Source organism: Sus scrofa, chromosome 6, assembly GCF_000003025.6.
Source record: "Sus scrofa isolate TJ Tabasco breed Duroc chromosome 6, Sscrofa11.1, whole genome shotgun sequence".
In the NCBI taxonomy this organism is placed as follows: Eukaryota; Metazoa; Chordata; class Mammalia; order Artiodactyla; family Suidae; genus Sus; species Sus scrofa.
In genome coordinates this window covers 54,271,244-54,289,226 of record NC_010448.4, presented here as the reverse complement: position 1 = coordinate 54,289,226, position 17,983 = coordinate 54,271,244, and the positions used below count along the sequence as shown (strand labels likewise).

At 55.9% G+C, this 17,983-nt stretch overlaps 3 protein-coding genes across 5 annotated transcripts in view; 2 read left to right on the top strand and 1 right to left on the bottom strand.

Moving 5' to 3' along the window:
• Window positions 1–873, bottom strand: part of SNRNP70 (small nuclear ribonucleoprotein U1 subunit 70) — a 15,919-nt gene extending 15,046 nt beyond the window's left edge. Inside the window, exon 1 of the mRNA XM_021094709.1 lies at window positions 651–873. The gene's annotated coding sequence lies outside the window, so the exon portion shown is untranslated. The remainder of the gene's footprint in view (window positions 1–650) is intronic.
• NTF4 (neurotrophin 4) lies at window positions 381–17,983 on the top strand. Of its 3 annotated transcripts, none has more exons than XM_013998616.2 (3): window positions 381–449; window positions 16,292–16,417; window positions 17,042–17,983. In XM_013998616.2, exon 3 carries the CDS (start codon window positions 17,054–17,056, stop codon window positions 17,684–17,686), a length of 633 nt encoding a protein of 210 aa, XP_013854070.1. In that variant the 5' UTR covers window positions 381–449; window positions 16,292–16,417; window positions 17,042–17,053; the 3' UTR covers window positions 17,687–17,983.
• Window positions 5,336–12,631, top strand: KCNA7 (potassium voltage-gated channel subfamily A member 7). The gene is given in 3 exon segments (XM_005664712.2): window positions 5,336–7,652; window positions 9,526–9,562; window positions 9,565–12,631. Coding segments are annotated over 3 exon segments (1,629 nt in total). The 5' UTR covers window positions 5,336–6,836; the 3' UTR covers window positions 10,341–12,631.

The window sequence follows — 17,983 nt, the reverse complement described above, 5'->3', positions numbered from 1 at the left end:
AAAGTCTCCTGTAAGGACACAGAGCGCGATCGATCCTTAATCACAGGGGCAAGCAGATTCTAGAGGGAGGGCTGTGTGAACGGGAGGGGAGGGGGAGGGCAAGAGAAGAGAAACAAAGACTGAAAACAGGTTTCCGAGCAGTGAAGTCCTGAGCAAGGAACTGCGGGGCTGAAGGTCCCTGGGGGCTTGTGGGGCATCAAGGATCCCGAGGAAGGAGGTCTAGGGCCGTGGCGGCTGGTGGTCCCGCACCTTGGATAAAAGGTTATAGGGGGAGGACCGCAAGAGGTCTCTGATCAGGAGAAGGGGTCAGTCATAAACAGCAAACCTCTCAAGCCAGGGGGTTGTGGGTAATAGATCTAGGCCCCGCAGGCGAAGTGGATTGTGGGTAAGGGTCCAGGACGGAAGGGAAGCGAGGACGAAAAAAGGCAACACAGCGCAAAGGCCTGTGGGTAAGTGACCGCTGAGGGCGGGGGAGGGGGACTATGGAAAAAGCCTAAGTGACCGGAGAACTCTGGGTAAGGCGTGCAAAAAGGTTCTGTGGTGGCGGTGGCGCGGGAAGACTGCCCGGCCCCGGGGAAGGGACTGGGATCCACCGCAGGGGCTTGTGGGTAGCGGCCCCGCACCCGGTAAGGCCACTCAGTCATACTCACCCGCCGCGCGGCGCCCTCCTCGGCCTGGCGACGGTCCAGGGGCTCGCGGCGGCCCCACAGCAGCAGGTACTCTAGCTCTAGCTTCGACTCAGACGGCGACCGCGTCTCTCAGTCTCTGTCGCCCGCCCAGCGCGCGCACCAGGCCACAGCTCACGAGCCCGCGCGGCCTCGGCTCGCGACAGGGGCAAGGGGTGGAACCAGCCTCAAATCCCTCCGCCGACCCTATTGCGCACGCGCCGCGCGAGTCAAGTGCAACCCACACACAGGAACCTTGGCGCCGCTGCGAGCACTGCGCACGCGCGAGGCCACTACCCCGCCTTCCGGCACCTTAAACTCCTTTGCCGCGGCGGGATGAAGGTCACAGTGCGCACGCGCGCTCCGCCCCAAGCGGTCCCCTTTCACCTCGCGCTCAGGGCTCCAACTGCCTCTGTCCGCGAGACTCTTGATGCTCCACGCCTTTTCTTACACACTTCCCGGATCTTGCGCGCATGCCTGTAACGTCTTTCACACTGAAATATCCTTCCGCCGCCTGGCAAAGAGTTCCTACGTGAACAGTGTGATTCCTTAACCTAGGAAATCAGTAACTGTTCATTGAGCGCCCAATGTGTGCGTGGCGTTGTTTGGGCTCTGGCGATATACCATGCGACTGAAGCGAAGTCTTTTCCTTTTTGGAGCTTACATTGTACTGAGGGAGACAATAAAGGCACTTAAAAAGATAAATTTCGGACGGTGGCCAACACAGTAAAGAAAAATAGGGCCGAGTACGGGAATGGGCGGGGATAGAGGGGTTATTTTAGAACTAGGTCCTTCTGGAGAAGGAGACTGATGGAAGGGAGATCTGGGCGGGTTTAACAGCAAGTGCAAAGGTCCTGAATTGGGGCGGAAAGTGGGAATCTCATGTTGGCTGAGAGAGCAGAGAGCTGGCGGATTATTTAGGGCCCTGTAGACCTGTAAGAAGTTAAAATATTTGAAGTTTGGGGAATAGATTCAATTGCCTGTTTGATAATAATTACAGAAATTACTACAAAATTTAAATGGCTAATATCATGCTACTTAAAAAAAATATCCTGAAGCGTTCTCTCGTGGCGCAGCAAGTTAAGAATGAGCATTGTTACTGCATTGGCTTGGGTTGCTGATGTGGAGCAGGTGCCACCTCTGGCCAGGGCACATCGACATGCCATGGGCATGGCTTAAAAAACAGATAACGTATACATAGACACGTTTGCTTTCTGTGTATATGTATGTGGGAACTCTGCACTATTTTTTGGAACTTTTCCATAATTCTAAAATTACTTCAAAATAAAAAGTTTGAAGAAAAATAAAGCTAATAATAATGTATTTTTTTTTAGTACCATTGGATAGTAAATGGCTGAGACACTGCACCTCTAAATGCTTCAGCATGTCTCCTAAGAATAATGGCATCCTCTGCCCAACAACACAGCTATTTTCACCTCTTAGAAAGTTTATCCAGCCCCTATTCAGATTTTCCCAGTTGACTCATGAGAACTCTATCTTAATCTGAAACAGGAGCCAGTCAATGTTCACGCGTTTATTTGGTTATCATGTCTCTCTCGCCTCTTTAACATAGAATAGACACACACACACACACACACACACACACACACACACACACACACACTGCGTTATGTTGTTGTTTTCCCCCGAGTTTGGTGTGCAGTCCTATGTCCTGCATTCTGACTTTGTCTGATTATTTCCTCGTGGAATTTAGTTCATTCCACTATCCCCATTTTGCCCATAAACTGGAAATTGAGTCTAAAGGTTTTCATAGACTGATATTGAACATTTTTGGCAAGAACATTACTCGGGTGATACTGCAGACTTTGTATTGCATCATGTCTGGTATTTCATCACATCTGGAAGTGCCTGATGTCAGATGGTCCTGGTATTATGATGCTGAGTTAGTCACCTGGTCAGGGTGCCAGCTACCAGATCTCTCCTGGCAAAGGTACATATTCTCCTTGGTAATCTGAGCAGTGGGACTTTGCTACTGTTCCCAAGCTCCTCTTATCCTGGTTGTAGCAGCCATTGCGGATCCTTGCCTGAATAAAGCGTTCCATGAGAGAGAGGGCAGATTTTATTGGAAATGAAATAGGAAGTTACTAATGGGTTTTGATCAAGAGACAGACAGACCTAATTTGCATTCTTTAAAAAAAAAAAGAACAGGAGTTCCCATCATGGCTCAGTGGTTAACGAATCCAACTAGGAACCATGAGGTTGTGGGTTCGATCCCTGGCCTTGCTCAGTGGGTTCAGGATCTGGCGTTGCCGTGAGCTGTGGTGTAGGTTGCAGACGCGCTTGGATCCCAGTTGCTGTGGCTCTGGCATAGGCTGGCGGCTACAGCTTTGATTAGACTCCTAGCCTGGGAAACCTCCATATGCCGCAGGAACGGCCCTAAAAAAGACCAAAAAAAAAAAAAAAGAAATAAAATATAGGGAGTTCCCGTCGTGGTGCAGTGGTTAACGAATCCGACTAGGAACCATGAGGTTGCGGGTTTGATCCCTGCCCTTGCTCAGTGGGTTAATGATCTGGCGTTGCCGTGAGCTGTGGTGTAGGTCGCAGATGCGGCTCGGATCCCGAGTTGCTGTGGCTCTGGCATAGGCCGGCAGCTACAGCTCCGATTAGACCCCTAGCCTGGGAACCTCCCATATGCCGCGGGAGCAGCCCAAGAAATGGCAAAAAGACAAAAATAAATAAATAAATAAAAATAAATAAAATATAAAGAAAGAAAGAAAGAACATTAGTGGAATATTGGTGAGATTCAAATAAGGTGTGTAACATTATTTGCTATTTTATTTTTATTTTTTTGGCTTTTTGGGGCCGCACCCGCAGCATATGGAGGTTCCCAGGCTAGGGGTTGAATCGAGCTATAGCTCCCAGACGATGCAGATCCCAGTAGACTTTCAGCCTACACCACAGCTCACGGCAACACCGGATCCTTAACCCACCGAAGCCAGGGATCGAACCTGCGTCCTCATGGATGCTAGTCAAATTGGTTTCCACTGAGCCACAATGGGAACTCCACATTATTGGGTAATAGTATTATACCATTGTTAATTTCCTGACAAATAATTGTACTATGGTTATGTAAGGAGTTGGCGTTGGCAAAAGCTGGGCGAAGGATTTGTGGGAAGTTTGTACTATTTTTTGCAACCTGTCTGTCGCTCTGAAATGATTTCAAAATAACAAGCTTAAAGAAAAAATTTTAATGACGCTAATCCTCCATTAATAATAATAATCCTCTCTCCCAGATTTGTAGACTAAGCAACTGGCTGATTGATGGCGTCAGTGGTTTAGAGAGGGAAGCCAAGGGAAGAGTGGGATTGTTGAGGAGTTCTGGGTTTGGACATGTCAGAGATGTCTGTTTGGGAGTTCCCGTCATGGCTCAGTGGTAATGAACCTGCCTAGTATCCATGAGGATGTGGGTTCAATCCCTGGCCTCGCTCAGTGGGTTAAGGATCCGGTATTGCTGTGAGCTGTGGTGTAGGTCACAGACACAGCTTGGATCCTGCATTGCTAGGGAGCTTAGGTTGTTGTTGTGTCATGGGATGGCAGCTGCAGCTGCAGCTCTGATTGGACCCCTAGCCTGGGAACCTCCATATGCCACAGGCACTGCCCTAAAAAGACAAAAACCCCCCAAACCGGAGGTGTCTGTTTGCCACTCAGATGGAGCTGTGGAGTTGAAAGTTGGAAGATACAGCAATCATGGAAGAGCTTGCGACTGGAGACCTACATTTGGGAGTCACTGGAAGAGAGATGGTATTTGAAGCCATGTAACTGGATGAGCTCAGCTAAGAGAGGAGAGAAGATGGAGAAGGGAAGAAGTCTAAGCAAAATTAAAAAAAAAAAAAAAGGCATTAAGAAGAAACATCAAAATTAAAAAAAAAAAAAAAAAAGAAGTCTAAGGACCAAGTCCTGAGACCCATCAGAATCCAGATAAAGCAGGAAGACTGCAGAGGAGACAGAGTAGGCATGATGGCAAATGTAGGGGGGAAACCAGGAAGCCAAGAAGGCAAGTGCTTCAAGGAGGAGACAGTATCAAGATATGGAAGCAACCTAAGCTGCCATCAACAGATGCATGGATAGAGACAATGTGATCTGGGAGTTCCCGTTTGGGCTCAGCAGGTTAAGAACCCGACTAGCATCCATGAGGATGTGGGTTCGATTCCTGGCCTCCCTCAGTGGGTTAAGGAGTCGGCATTGCCACGAGCTGCTGCCTAGGTCTCAGATCCACTGATGGGATCCCACATGGCTGTGGCTGTGGCATAGGCTAGCAGCTGTAGCTCCAATTCAACTCTTAGCCTGGAATCTCCCATATGGTGCAGGTGCAGTCTTTAAAAAAAAAAAAAAAGTGTTGGGAGTTCCTGTCATAGCTCCATGGGTTAAGGATCCAGTGTTGCCATGATCAGTAGTGTAGGTCGCAGATGCGGCTTGGATCCCATGTTGCTGAGGCGTGGCGTATAGGCCAGCAGCCACAGGTCCAATTCGACTCCTAGCCTGGGAACTTCCATATGCCGCAGGTGCGGCCCTAAAAAAAAAAAAGAAAGAAAATCTTCCATGAAAGAGTGGGAGTGGCCAGAAGGGAAAAGAATGATGGGGGGGGGGCAGGCCTGTGGCACGTGGAAGTTCCAGGCCAAAGATCACTGAACCCAAGTCATAGCAGCAACCTGAGCTGCAGCAGTGACCACACCAGATCCTTAACTTGCTGAGCCACCAAGGAACTCCAGGTGTGCGTTTTTAAGGAAGGCTGGGAACAGGTGTTCATGGATAAGCTTGAGCTTCAAAGGAGCTGAGGGAGGAAGAACTGCCTGGAAGGGGCAAGGAGGAGCACCCATCTTGAGGCTCAGAGGGTGTAAGAGATAGGGCTGCTGGGAGGAGGAGGAGGAGGAGGGATCACTTCACACCGGGAGTTCAGAAACCCACAAAGAGGGGCCTCTGTGGGCTCTGAGAATGGGGAGAAGAGGGAGAAGAAAGGACACAGGGGCCAGAGAGAAGGGGAAAGAAAAAAACCAGAGAGATGTGGGGCCAGAGGCCCAGACACAGGGAGGGCCAAAGACCATGAAAGAGAGGGACACAAACACAGAGACGGGGACACCAAAATCTGTATGGATGATTACATTGCATCTCAGACTGTAGACCGGAAGAAAAAGTGCCAGAATTCCTAGGGAGTTGAAACCTTTAGTGTCTCTCTCTACTCCCTCCAGCAGAGGGCGCGCGGGGCCTCATTTCCAGGAGTCCCAGTGACCAAGCCCCATCACTTCCCCCAAAGCGCATCCGATGGATCTATTTTTACGCAGTGTCATAGGACACTGGTGGCTGGAAGGCCATCGTCTGTCTGTCCTTAGGTCCCTTCGAGTGACCCTGCGGCCTCTCCCGAGCCCACCCCTTTCCTGTTCCTGGCAGGCCCAGCCTCCTTTTGCACTATTCAGGGCTACAGCTCAGGCCTTGCTAGTTCTCAGAAAATCTGGCAGCGTATCTAAGTGGAGACCCTGGGGGGAGACCACAGCGAAGGGACCGGGTGTGTGTGTAGGGAGGGGAGACGCGCAGCGGGGGGGGGGGGAACATGCTCATGGTTTGCAGCTGCTGGAGCGTCCCCAGGTTAGGGCAACCACCAGGACAGCGGCAGAGCCAACCTAGAGTGCCAGTCAGAGAAAGATTCAGAGATACGACTCCAAGACCCCAAGTCATCCAGAAGCCTGCCGACAGAGAAATACAGAGAAAGAGAAAGACACAAAGGGGAGCCCCGAAAATCCAGGGGCAGAGACAGAGAGCTAAGACATAATGAGAGAAGAGTCCCAGTCAGAGGGGAGAGACAGAGACCAAGGGAGACGAGAGATAAACAGAGACAGACAGACAAGAATTAAAACGAAGACGAAGATCTGGAAAGACTAAGACTAGAGAAATCACCAGACATAGATGACCCTACAACGGCAAAATTCTGCTCCATGACCCATAGAGATAGAGATAGATTTCTGAGATCAGAGATACAGAACGACACAAAACGAAGATAAAGCCAGATGCAGAGACAAACAAGAGAAGGAGGTGGGAATTTGTGACTGCAATAGACAACTCGTTAAGAAATAGACGAGACACGCACACGGAAACTCGGAGAGTCGAAGGACAGAGATCCTAAGCGGCAGACAGAGGAAAAGGGGGCCCGAAGAAGGGATGGACCCAGAGAAAGCGCAGCGCGGCAGCGGCTGGGGGTGGGGGGTAGGTGGGAGGGCGGGCACCCCAGCAGAGGGCGCGCCGCCGCCCTCTACCCCGCGGGGGTCATGGCGCCCCCTCCCCCGCGCCCTGGCCGCACGGCTGGGCTATTTTTACGCGTGGACATCGGACACCAGGCTGGGGCGGCGGCGGCGGCCGAGGCGGGGCAGGGCCGGGCTGGGTCGGGCGTCGGGGCCACACGTCCGCCCGCGGGTCGCCGGGGCAGCGCGCGCCATGGAGCCGTGCGGCTGCTGCGAGCGGCTGGTGCTCAACGTGGCGGGGCTGCGCTTCGAGACCCGGGCGCGCACGCTGGGCCGCTTCCCCGACACGCTGCTCGGGGACCCGGTGCGCCGCAGCCGCTTCTATGACGGCACGCGCCGCGAGTACTTCTTCGACCGGCACCGGCCCAGCTTCGACGCGGTGCTCTACTACTACCAGTCGGGCGGGCGGCTGCGGCGGCCAGCGCACGTGCCGCTCGACGTCTTCCTGGAGGAGGTGGCCTTCTACGGGCTGGGCGCTGCGGCGCTAGCGCGCCTGCGCGAGGACGAGGGCTGCCCCTTGCCATCCGAGCGTCCCCTGCCCCGCCGCGCCTTCGCGCGCCAGCTCTGGCTGCTCTTCGAGTTCCCCGAGAGCTCGCAGGCCGCGCGCGTGCTCGCCGTCGTCTCCGTGCTCGTCATCCTCGTCTCCATCGTCGTCTTCTGCCTGGAGACGCTGCCGGACTTCCGCAATGACCGTGATAGCCCGGGGCTCGCGGCTGTTGCAGCTGCTGCTGGCCCGGTGAGGGGGCGGGGCCTGGGTGGAGAGGCGGGGCTGGGGAGGAGTTGGATGGGATCCACGGGGCCCTGGCCAATCAAAAGGTGGGGTAGGGGCAATGGGAGGCGGGGCCCATCGGGAAGGTGGGGCCTTGCTGTGGGTGGGCAAGGGATTGGGCACCTGGGGAGAAGGACCTGGCCCATCACTGGTGAGGAAGGGGCCTTGAGAGACTCTACCTTTAAAGGCTAGGTTGGAGGCCCCGGAAGGCATAGCTTCATGGAGTGGGGCCTGAGGATCTGAACAGGAGCATCTGACTTATGAGAAGGTATGGTAGGTGAGAAACCAAGCTTGTGAAGGGCCGGGAGCACAGGAAGACAGGTGTACTCAGAAATCAAAACTGGAGTTCCCATCATGGCTCAGTGGTTAACGAATCCGACTAGGAACCATGAGGCTGCAGGTTCGATCCCTGGCCATGCTCAGTGGGTTAAGGATCTGGCGTTGCTGTGAGCTGTAGGTTGCAGACGCGGCTCGGATCCAGCGTTGCTGTGGCTCTGGCGTAGGCCAGTGGCTACAGCTCTGACTAGACCCCTAGCCTGGAAACCAACCTCCATATGCTGCGGGAGTGGCCCTAGAAAAAAGGCAAGAAAAAAAAAAAAAGAAATCAAAACTGAGGAGTTCCCATTGTGGCACAGCAGAAAAGAATCCGACTAGTAGCCATGAGGTTGTGGGTTCGATCCCTGGCCTCGCTCAGTGCGTTAAAGATCTGGCATTGCTGTGAGCTGTGGTGTAGGTCGCAGATGGTCGGATCCTGCGTTGCTGTGGCATAGGCAGGCAGCTGTAGCTCCCATTTGACCCCTAGCGTATCCCGTGGGTGCAGGGGAAAAAAAAAGGCAAAGGAAAAAAAAACTCAGGGAGTTCCCCTTGTGGCACAGTGAAAAACGAATCCGACGAGTGATCATGAGATTGCGGGTTCGATCCCTGACCTCGCGCTCAGTGGTTTAAGAATCTGGCGTTGCCGTGAGCTGTAGGTCCCAGATGCAGCTGGTATCCTGTGTTGGCTGTGACTGTGGCGTAGACCAGCAGCTATAACTCCGATTCGACCCCTAGCCTGGGAACTTCCATATGCCCCAAGTGCCACCCTAAGAAAAGAAAAAAAAAAATCAAAACTGAGCTGTAAGAAGATACTGAAACATCGGGGGGGTGGTCTCTGCGGGTGAAGTTAACCAATAAGAAGGATGGGCTGGAGGCACGGAGAGCTGGGGACTGAAGAAAGCCTCGGAGGGAGCTGAGGACAGGGAAGGAGGGCTGGAGAAGGAGGAATCCATTTATCATAGAGTGGAACTAAGGGCAGTGAGAGGATGGGCCCGGGATTTAGCATAAAGATAAGATGTTTACCCTTATGGGTGGATCCGGGCTGGGTTTGCGGAGGGCGGGGCCTAGGGAGTAGGGCCAGGGCTGAGACCCTCCCCATCTGGAAATTCAACGCTGGGAGCAAGATGATGGGAGGGAAAAGGTTGAGCCCCTCAGGTATCACTTCAGGAGGCCCTGTCAGTGAAGATCGGGGACCCTAAAGTCAGCCTTCCAGGAGGATCCCTGGGGTCCTGGGAGGGAGTCTGTGACAGCTGGATCACTGGGGTTCTGGGGGCAGCAGCTAATGACCAACTTTTAAAGAAGTAGTTGGGAGCTGCCTGGTGGCTCAGTGGCTTAAGGATCAAGCGTTGTCACTGCTGTGGCTCGAGTTCAATCCCTGGCCCAGGAGTTTCTGCATGCTGTGGTTATGGCCAAAAAAAAAAAAAAAAAAAAAAAAAAAGTAGTTGAATATTTAAATAACAAATATGGCCATTCCAGTGTGTCTCAGCCCTGGCATGGTCCTCCCTGAACCCCTTCCTCCCTGCAGTTCCCGGCCCGGCTGAACGGCTCCAGCCCAGTGCCTGGACCCCACCTCGCTTGCCCTTCGATGACCCGTTCTTTGTGGTGGAGACATTATGCATCTGTTGGTTTTCCTTCGAGCTGCTGGTGCGCCTGGCGACCTGCCCAAGCAAGGCAGCCTTCTTCAAGAACGTGATGAACCTCATCGATTTCGTGGCTATTCTGCCCTACTTCGTGGCACTGGGTACCGAGCTGGCCCGGCAGCGGGGGGTGGGCCAGCCAGCCATGTCATTGGCCATCCTGCGCGTCATCCGACTGGTACGTGTCTTCCGCATCTTCAAGCTGTCCCGGCATTCAAAGGGCCTGCAGATCTTGGGCCAGACCTTACGGGCCTCCATGCGCGAGCTGGGCCTCCTCATCTTCTTCCTCTTCATCGGTGTGGTTCTCTTCTCCAGCGCAGTCTACTTTGCTGAGGTCGACCGGGCAGACTCACATTTCACTAGCATCCCCGAGTCCTTCTGGTGGGCTGTGGTAACTATGACCACAGTTGGCTATGGAGACATGGCGCCCGTCACTGTGGGTGGCAAGATAGTGGGCTCTCTGTGTGCCATCGCCGGCGTGCTGACCATTTCCCTGCCTGTGCCGGTCATTGTCTCCAACTTCAGCTACTTTTACCACCGGGAGACAGATGACGAAGAGGCTGGGATGTACAGCCATGTGGACACGCAGCCCTGCGGCCCACTGGAGGGCAAGGTCAATGGCGGGTTGGTGGATGGCGAGGTGCCTGAGCTCCCACCTCCACTCTGGGCCCCCCCTGGGAAACACATGGTCACCGAAGTGTGAGGGACAGTTGAGGTCTGCAGGACTTCATACTTCCTCGGAGGGAGGGAGGGAGGGATGGAGGGAGGGAAGGGCAGAAGGGAAAGTTGGGGGGAGGGCGCCGGGTTTAGGAAGGACTAAGTGAAGTCGGGGAACACGAGGTCTTGTTGGCTCTTGAGTTGTGGTTGGGTAGTTCCTGCAGGTACCTTCTTCGGTGACAGTGAACGGCAGTGGGTTATGCCCAGTTGAGGGGGAGGCTACATTGGTCTGTATTGCATTGGATGGTGCAAAGCTTATGGAGTCTGCTGGGGTGGCCTTGAGGTAGGTTTGCTCAGACAGTTTTGTGGGTTTCTAAGTCCCGCTTTGGGTTGGGTTGGGTTGCGAGTCAAGTGAGTCTTGTCCAATTGCCTTGTGCAGGATTCTGTGGTTTTAGGAGTCCCCTAGGGCCATGTCGGATCAAATAAGACGGTCACGCATGGCATTGTTGGCACTGATTTTGTGTTCATGCATGGTGTTGTGGAGTTGAGATGTTGGAAACTGCGTGGCTTTGTGATTCTTCTAGGGCCATGTTATTTTAGGTTCTGTGAACTTGTGAGTCATGTAGAAATACGAAGAGTCGAGTGAGAGAACGCGAGCTGTCTAGGTCACATTAGGTTAAGCTGGGTTGGAATGTATAACCGTAGGAGTCTTTCAGTGTTCCGTTGTGTTGAAATGTGCAGGGTTATGTTGCTGGAAGCTTTTCGGGGCCACGTTGAGTCGAGTCATAATGAGTTGTCTAACCAGGTGAGTCTTGTATGGCCAGTTCAGTTGGCTCATCCCACGGTTTGAGTTTGGTGGGCCCTACTGAGTTGAGTTGCCGTTACATCAAGGTGTGTCATTGAGTCCTGTCACTGAGTCGGACCGTATCTGTGAGCTCCATAGGGCCATGTTGGTTTGTTTTGCATTTAGTGGTAGCACCGGTACCCAAGGATAACAGCACTGGGGAGGAATCATGTATCAAGGAGTGGATGTGGTGTGTGGACTCTGGGAGACCCACGGAACTGGCTTGTCCCATGTCATGACACTCGGGACGGGGCTAGGTTCTGTATCCGTAGATTCAGCTGTTGATACAGAAGGCTTCTGGGTGAACTAGGACGACGGAGATGCCCCTTCCATTCACCCCACACCTGCTTCGTTTTGACATTCAAACCCCTTCTGTGTGGGTCTTCCCCTCGGGCTTTGCTTCCAGACATGGAGATCAGAGCCACAAGGGAAGGGGGAGGCTGGAGGAACTGCTCTGTCCAGACATGACAGGGGTCGGGGGGGACGAAACCCAAAGGAGGGGGGCAGAGCGCCAGGGAGGGACCCTGAGAGACCCCGAGAAAGAAGGACAGAAACCCAAAGAGGGAGCAAAGACCTAGAGAGAGGGAAAGACGGAGACCTAGAGGGAGAGGGACAGAGACCAGAGTTGGAAAGAGACCAGAGCACCCCCGAGAAAGAGAACTAAAAAAAGAAAAAGCCAGGGAGTTCCCGTTGAGGCTTAGGAGGTTAAGACCCTGACAAGTATCCATGAGGATGTGGGTTCAATCCCTGACCTCGCTCAGTGGGTTAAGGATCCTGCGTTGCCGTAAGCTGTGGTGTGAGTCGTAGAAGCGGTTCAGACCCTGCGTTGCTGTGGCTGTGGTGTAGGCCGGCAGCTGCAGCAGCTCCCATTCGACCCCTAGCCTGGGAACCTCCATATGCCACAGACGCGGTCCTAAAAAGCAAAAAAAAAAGGAGAGAGAGAGAGAGAGAGAAAAGAAAAAGGCGGGAAAAAGTCAGCGCCCCTGAATCGAGAGAGACACACGACACACAGTCTATTCCATGGAATCACAAAGGGATCCCCAGGCAGGGCGTGCCACCCCCACCCTCCCGCAGCTCAACAAGTCCCTAAGACAAGCTACGGGCCCACTCTCTTTCCCTGGGGGGAGACCAGCATCTTAGAGCACGGGAGTGGCTTCCCAAGGTCGCGTGGCAGGTGCCAGGGTGGGGGTGGGGCAGGACTGTGGGCCAGCTGCCTGACCCCACATGGCCCCACCAGCCTGCTGGTAGGCACGGGACCTCCCGAGTCCCACAGTCTCATTTCTCGCAGATGAGGAAACTGAGGCTCAGAGGGGAGGGTGTCACCTGAGGTCACAAAGCGAAACCTTTTCAGAGGTCTTTCTGTGCTAAAAGGGCATATTTGGCGGAGGATGTGGAGGGGAGCGGTGAAATCCCTAACACATGTCGGGCTTCCTATGCGCCAGGTATCATTCAAAGTACTTGTATTAATTTATTAAAATCCGTTCAGTGGTTTACAGAGAGTTGTTATTTTTAGCTCTAATTCCCACTTTTCTTTTCTGGTCAAGTGAAATCTTACTTAGAGGCACCAGTGTGGAGTTCCTGCCGTGGTGCAGCGAAACGAATCCAACTAGGAACCACGAGGTTTCGGGTTCAATACCTGGCCTCACTCAGTGGGTTAAGGATCGGCGTTGCCGTGAGCTATGGTGTAGGTCGCGGACCGGCTCAGATCCCTCGTTGCTGTGGCTGTGGTGTAGGCCGGCATCTGTAGCTCTGATCAGACCCCTAGCTTTGGAACCTCCATATGCCAAGGGTGTGGCCTAAAAAGCAAAAAAAAGAAAAAGAAAAAAAGAAATTCAGTTTGGAACACCTGATTTAATCCACCACCTTTTTTATACAGAGAGATGAAGGTACAGATTGTGGGAAGTGTTTGGTAAAGGTCAAAAATAATATAACCTTTAAATAATATAGCACTTCTCCCCGAAATGGAGAGAACGACACATTTGGATATAGAAACGGAGACGTTTGGAGACAGACCCCCCTCTCAGCGACAGACACTGAGGCAGAGTCTGAGAGGCAGGCACAGAGCCCAGCACCGGGACCCAGATAGGATGAGGCCGTCCAGAGAGGAACTGAAACCTGGAGAGAGGACAGGGGGGCCCAAGGGGAGGAGGGAGAGCAGGAGAGGAGAGGCAGCAGCCTGGGAGGGGGTGAGAGACACAGGGCAGGACGGAGACCCAAGGAGGGGGACAAGACCAGAGATCTAGACAAGAGACAAAGACAGGGACGCAGACAGGGGGGGGGCAGAGACCCAGGAAGAGGGGGGCAGAGACCCAGACAGAGAGGGACAGAGGCCCAGACAGAGGGGGACAGGGCTCTAGACAGAGGGGGCAGAGACCCAGACAGAGGGGGGCAGAGACCCAGGAAGAGGGGGACAGAGACCCAGACAGAGGGGGGCAGGGATCTAGACAGAGGGGGACAGAGACCGAGACCGAGGGAGACAGAGACCCTGATGAAGGGGGACAGAGATTCAGACAGAGAAGGACAGAAATGCAGACAGAGGGGGGCAGAGACCCAGACAGTGGGAGAGAGAAACTAGACAGAGTGGGACAGGATCTAGACAGAGGGGGACAAGACTTAGACAGAGGGGGACAGAGACCCTGACAGAGGGGGGTAGGGATCCAGATGGGGGGGGGGGGGGACGACACAGAGACCCAACAGAGACCCAAGGAGAGAGGAGGGGACAGAAACTGTTGCCCAGTTACTCTTCTTTGAACACTCACCCCCACTGCCCCTTCAGAGGCTGGAAGTTCCACAGAGTTCCTCTGGTAGGGGGTAGGGCATGTGGGGTGCTCAGGGATGGGGGGGCATGGAGAATTCAGGAAAGTGACCTGAGTGGACACTCAAAGACTGGGAGGCGCCCGTCCCCCACGGCCAATAAACAACTGCTGCCGCCTTCTATGTAGCCTTGGCGGGCACTGGGGAGAGGTGAGGGGAACACCCTAATCCGGGGACACCCTTCCTGCCACCTTGCCATGCTATATTTAGGCTGAAGGAGGGGTAGGGATGAGCCTTTCCCCCCCACCCCACCCCACCCCGCCGCCAAGGCAGTGTCAGCTTTCCTCCTGAAAATAGCTGCAGGGGGAGAGGTGAAGGGCCAGCTCCCGTCTGATCTGCTTCTGTCTTAAGGTCTCTCTTTCTCTGGGTCTCTGTCCCGCTTGTGGGATTCCCCCTTTTCTGGGGCTGCGTGTCTGGATCCGTGTCTCGCTCTGTCTCTCTCCCTCTCGGGTCTCTGTCTCCCTCTTCGTCTGGGAATCTGTCCCCCTTTTCCCTTATCTCTCTGCCTTCCCCCGCATCTCCCTTCAGCTGTCACTTTGCACGTTCTTCCTCGAAGCAGGTCATTCTGTTGCCATGTCACCTCTTTGTCTACCTCGGGGCCCTAGAATACCTTGAGTTTCTCTTATCTGAACTCAGGACGAGCCCCCTCTCCCCAGTCCCCACCCAGGAAATTCCAGCAGAGAGGGCTGCTGTGGGAGAGCCCCCCACATCCCCGGCTCCTCCTGGGGCGCATCCGGCCTTATCGCTGCCCGAGCCCAGCTGGTTAATGTCTGGCTCGGAGCTCTTGGGAGAGTCGGGGATGAGCGCTGAGGGTGGGAATCTGCCCGGGATTGACACTTCACTGGCAAAAGAACGCAAAGGAATCTCAGGCCCAGACTCCTGGGTGTGAGAGAGGAGGGGGCTGGGGGGCTGCGCTCCCTGGGGCGGAGGGGGGAGGGGGCTGGGGGTCCAGCCAGACTCCTGGGGCCGAGGGAGGAGGGGGCTGGGGACCCGGACTCCTGGGTCGGAGGGAGGAGGGGGGCTGGCGCCTGGCCTCCTGGGACTGAGGCGGACCGAGGGCTGAGCGAGCCAGGCCCGGCTTCCGAGGTCCCGGCACGCGTGTGGGAGGCGGGATCCCCCGGCCCCTCCTCCGCCGTCGGGCGCCGCCCCGCCCCCGCCCCCGACCCGGGCCCTCCGGAGCGTGTGCAGCGAGGAGCCGGCGGGCGAGCGGGCGTCCCTGCAGCCAGCGAGCAGGAGCAGGAGGAGGAGGAGGAGGAGCCGCCGCCGCGCCGGGGGCAGCCGGGGGAACCGAGGAGGGCGCCCCAGGTAAGAGGCTCCGCGCACCTCCTCCCCCAGGATGCGGGTGTCCGGGTCGCCCGGCCCCCGGGTGGGGAGGGGCGGGGGCGGGGCCGCGGGGGCGGGGCTTGGCGGAGGAAACTGAGGCAGGAGGGAGGTGTCCCCGCTGGACAGCCGGTCACCCGCGGCGCCGTCTCAGGCGTCCGGGCTCCCAAGTTTAACTTTCTGCGGGAGGACGGGCCTGGGAGTCCGCGTTTCTGCCTACCTGGGAAGGACGGGCTTGAATCCAGAACTCCGGGATCTGAAGGAGGAGGGCACTGGGGGGCCGGACCCCTGGGTCTGGGGAAGAAGGATTTAGGGGCCTGGACTCCTGCATCTGAGGAAGGGAGCTGGGGGCCTGGGCTCCTGAAGGAAGAGGCGGCCGGGGCCCCTGGGGCTCTTGGGTCGGAGGGAGGAGGGGGCGAGAGCCTGGACGCCTAAGGGTGGAGGCAGCTGGGGCCCTGGACTCCCGATCTTAGCCGGGAATCGGGTCTGCCGATCTAAGAACGGAGGCAGCCGGGAACCCGGACTCCCGGTTCTGCTTGGGTCAGTGAGTGGCCCTCTTCACACTTCCGCCTTCCCCGGTTCCCCATCTCCCAGCCGGGGCAGGCAGCCACTCCAGGTATGTGCAGCAGAAGTCTTGGACGGGCCCTGGCCTGTCCTGCGAGGAGAGAACATTCCAGCAAGCAGCCTCCGGGGACCCAGGGCTTCTTAAGTGTGGGCCCTCAGGGACCCGGGTGTCCAGGCCGGCTCCGCCCCCGCCCCGTCTGAGAGATGAATGGGCCGAGGAGGCTGTAATCTTTTCCAGCCTCCATCCTCAGCGTCTACCCTCAGTGCTCCTCCCCCCATCTGCTTTCTATCCAGGAGCCATCACCTGAGCAGGGCAGGGGCCTCTGGGAGGGGGGTGCAGCCTTGAGTCTGGGTACCCTCTGCTTTAAGAGGAACACCCACAAGGGGACCTTTCAGGGGTTCAGGCCCCCTCCCCCACTTGCCTCTGTAACCTGCCTGTTCCCTTCTTCCCCTAGGTGGTTGCCCCCTCCGTGTCTCCTGAGATGTCAGGAAGGAGGGGGCCACCTGTGTCCCCCACAGGGGCCCCCCGGAGCCCGGGGGCCCCCAGCCCTGGAGCTCGGAGGCGGAGGAGGTGCTGACAGGTCTGGTAACCACCCGATGCCGCTTTTCAGTCCTCTCCGGGCCACCCTGTCCCAGAACCCACAGGCTTGCAGAATGTTCTAGAGAAACAGCAAACATCCAAGCCCCGCCCCCTGCCAGCATCTCCAGGCCTTGGGTCGTTTTCACGGACAGGGAAACCAAAGCCCCACCTGAGAGGAAGTGTCTTGCCTTCTTAGTGGCCGTTTTAAGCTGAACGTGGGTCTCCCTGGGATTCCGGGACTTGATCTTTCTCAGAATTTTGGAACCTCGAACCTCCTCCAGGCTGCCGGGCTTAGGGTTCCTGGAAGCTAGAGAGAGGCAGGATGGCAGAGTAGAGTGGCCTGGACAGGCTGTGAGTCCCATCTCTGGCATTCGCTGGCTGCGTGACCTGAGGCAAGCCACGAACCTCTCTGAGCCTGTATGTTAGCGCTTATTGGCCATTCTTAATAATGGAAGAAGAATTAGCATGAATCTGGAAGTGGGGCGTTATCGAAGTCCTAGAATATCGGGCTCCAATACAAGGGCCTCCCCGTGATGGTGGCACGCAGGTCCCCTTGGAGTTCCCTTCGGTCCCTCCACTAAGCTATCCTCCTCTCTAACTGCAGGTTTCCTCTCTGTATCCTCAGGTGCTCAGCGAGATGCTCCCCTACCCCTCAGGCTCCCTCCCCATCCTCCTACTTTTCCTCCTCCCCAGTGTCCCCATGGAGCCCTACTCCCCGCCCTCACCACTGCCCCCATTTCCAGCCGCAGAATGGGACCTCTTGTCGCCCCGAGTAGCCCTGTCCAGGGGTACCCCTGCGGGGCCTCCCCTGCTCTTCCTGCTGGAGGCTGGGGCCTTTGGGGAGCCAGCCGGCAGCCCAGCCAACCGCAGTCGGCGGGGGGTGAGCGAGACAGCACCAGCAAGTCGCCGGGGAGAGCTGGCCGTGTGTGATGCAGTCAGCGGCTGGGTGACAGACCGCCGGACTGCCGTGGACCTGCGTGGGCGTGAGGTGGAGGTGCTGGGTGAGGTGCCTGCGGCTGGTGGCAGTCCCCTTCGCCAGTACTTCTTTGAAACCCGCTGCAAGGCTGACAGCGCTGGGGAGGACGGCCCCGGTGGGGGTGGAGGGGGCTGCCGGGGCGTGGACCGGAGGCACTGGGTGTCTGAATGTAAGGCCAAGCAGTCCTACGTGCGGGCATTGACTGCTGATGCCCAGGGCCGTGTGGGCTGGCGATGGATTCGAATCGACACCGCCTGCGTCTGCACCCTCCTCAGCCGGACTGGCCGGGCCTGAGGCCTATGCCCAGGCACTGGGCAGGCAGAAGAAGAAGAGAGCTGGATGCTGAGAGACCTCAGGGGTGGCCTGGCTGCTCTGGGCCTCCGTTTGGGAAATTGGCAAATGGTCACAAAAATCACAGCTCTCCGATTTTGAGAGCTTACTCTGGGCAAGATAGATTGTGAAACCCACTGGGGTTTTGAAGGATGAATAGGAGTTCTCCTGGATGAACTTGAGGATGAGGATGAGGATGATAGCCAATATTTTCTGAGCGCCTACTGTTTATCAGCTCTAATACACAACTTGTCAGATCAA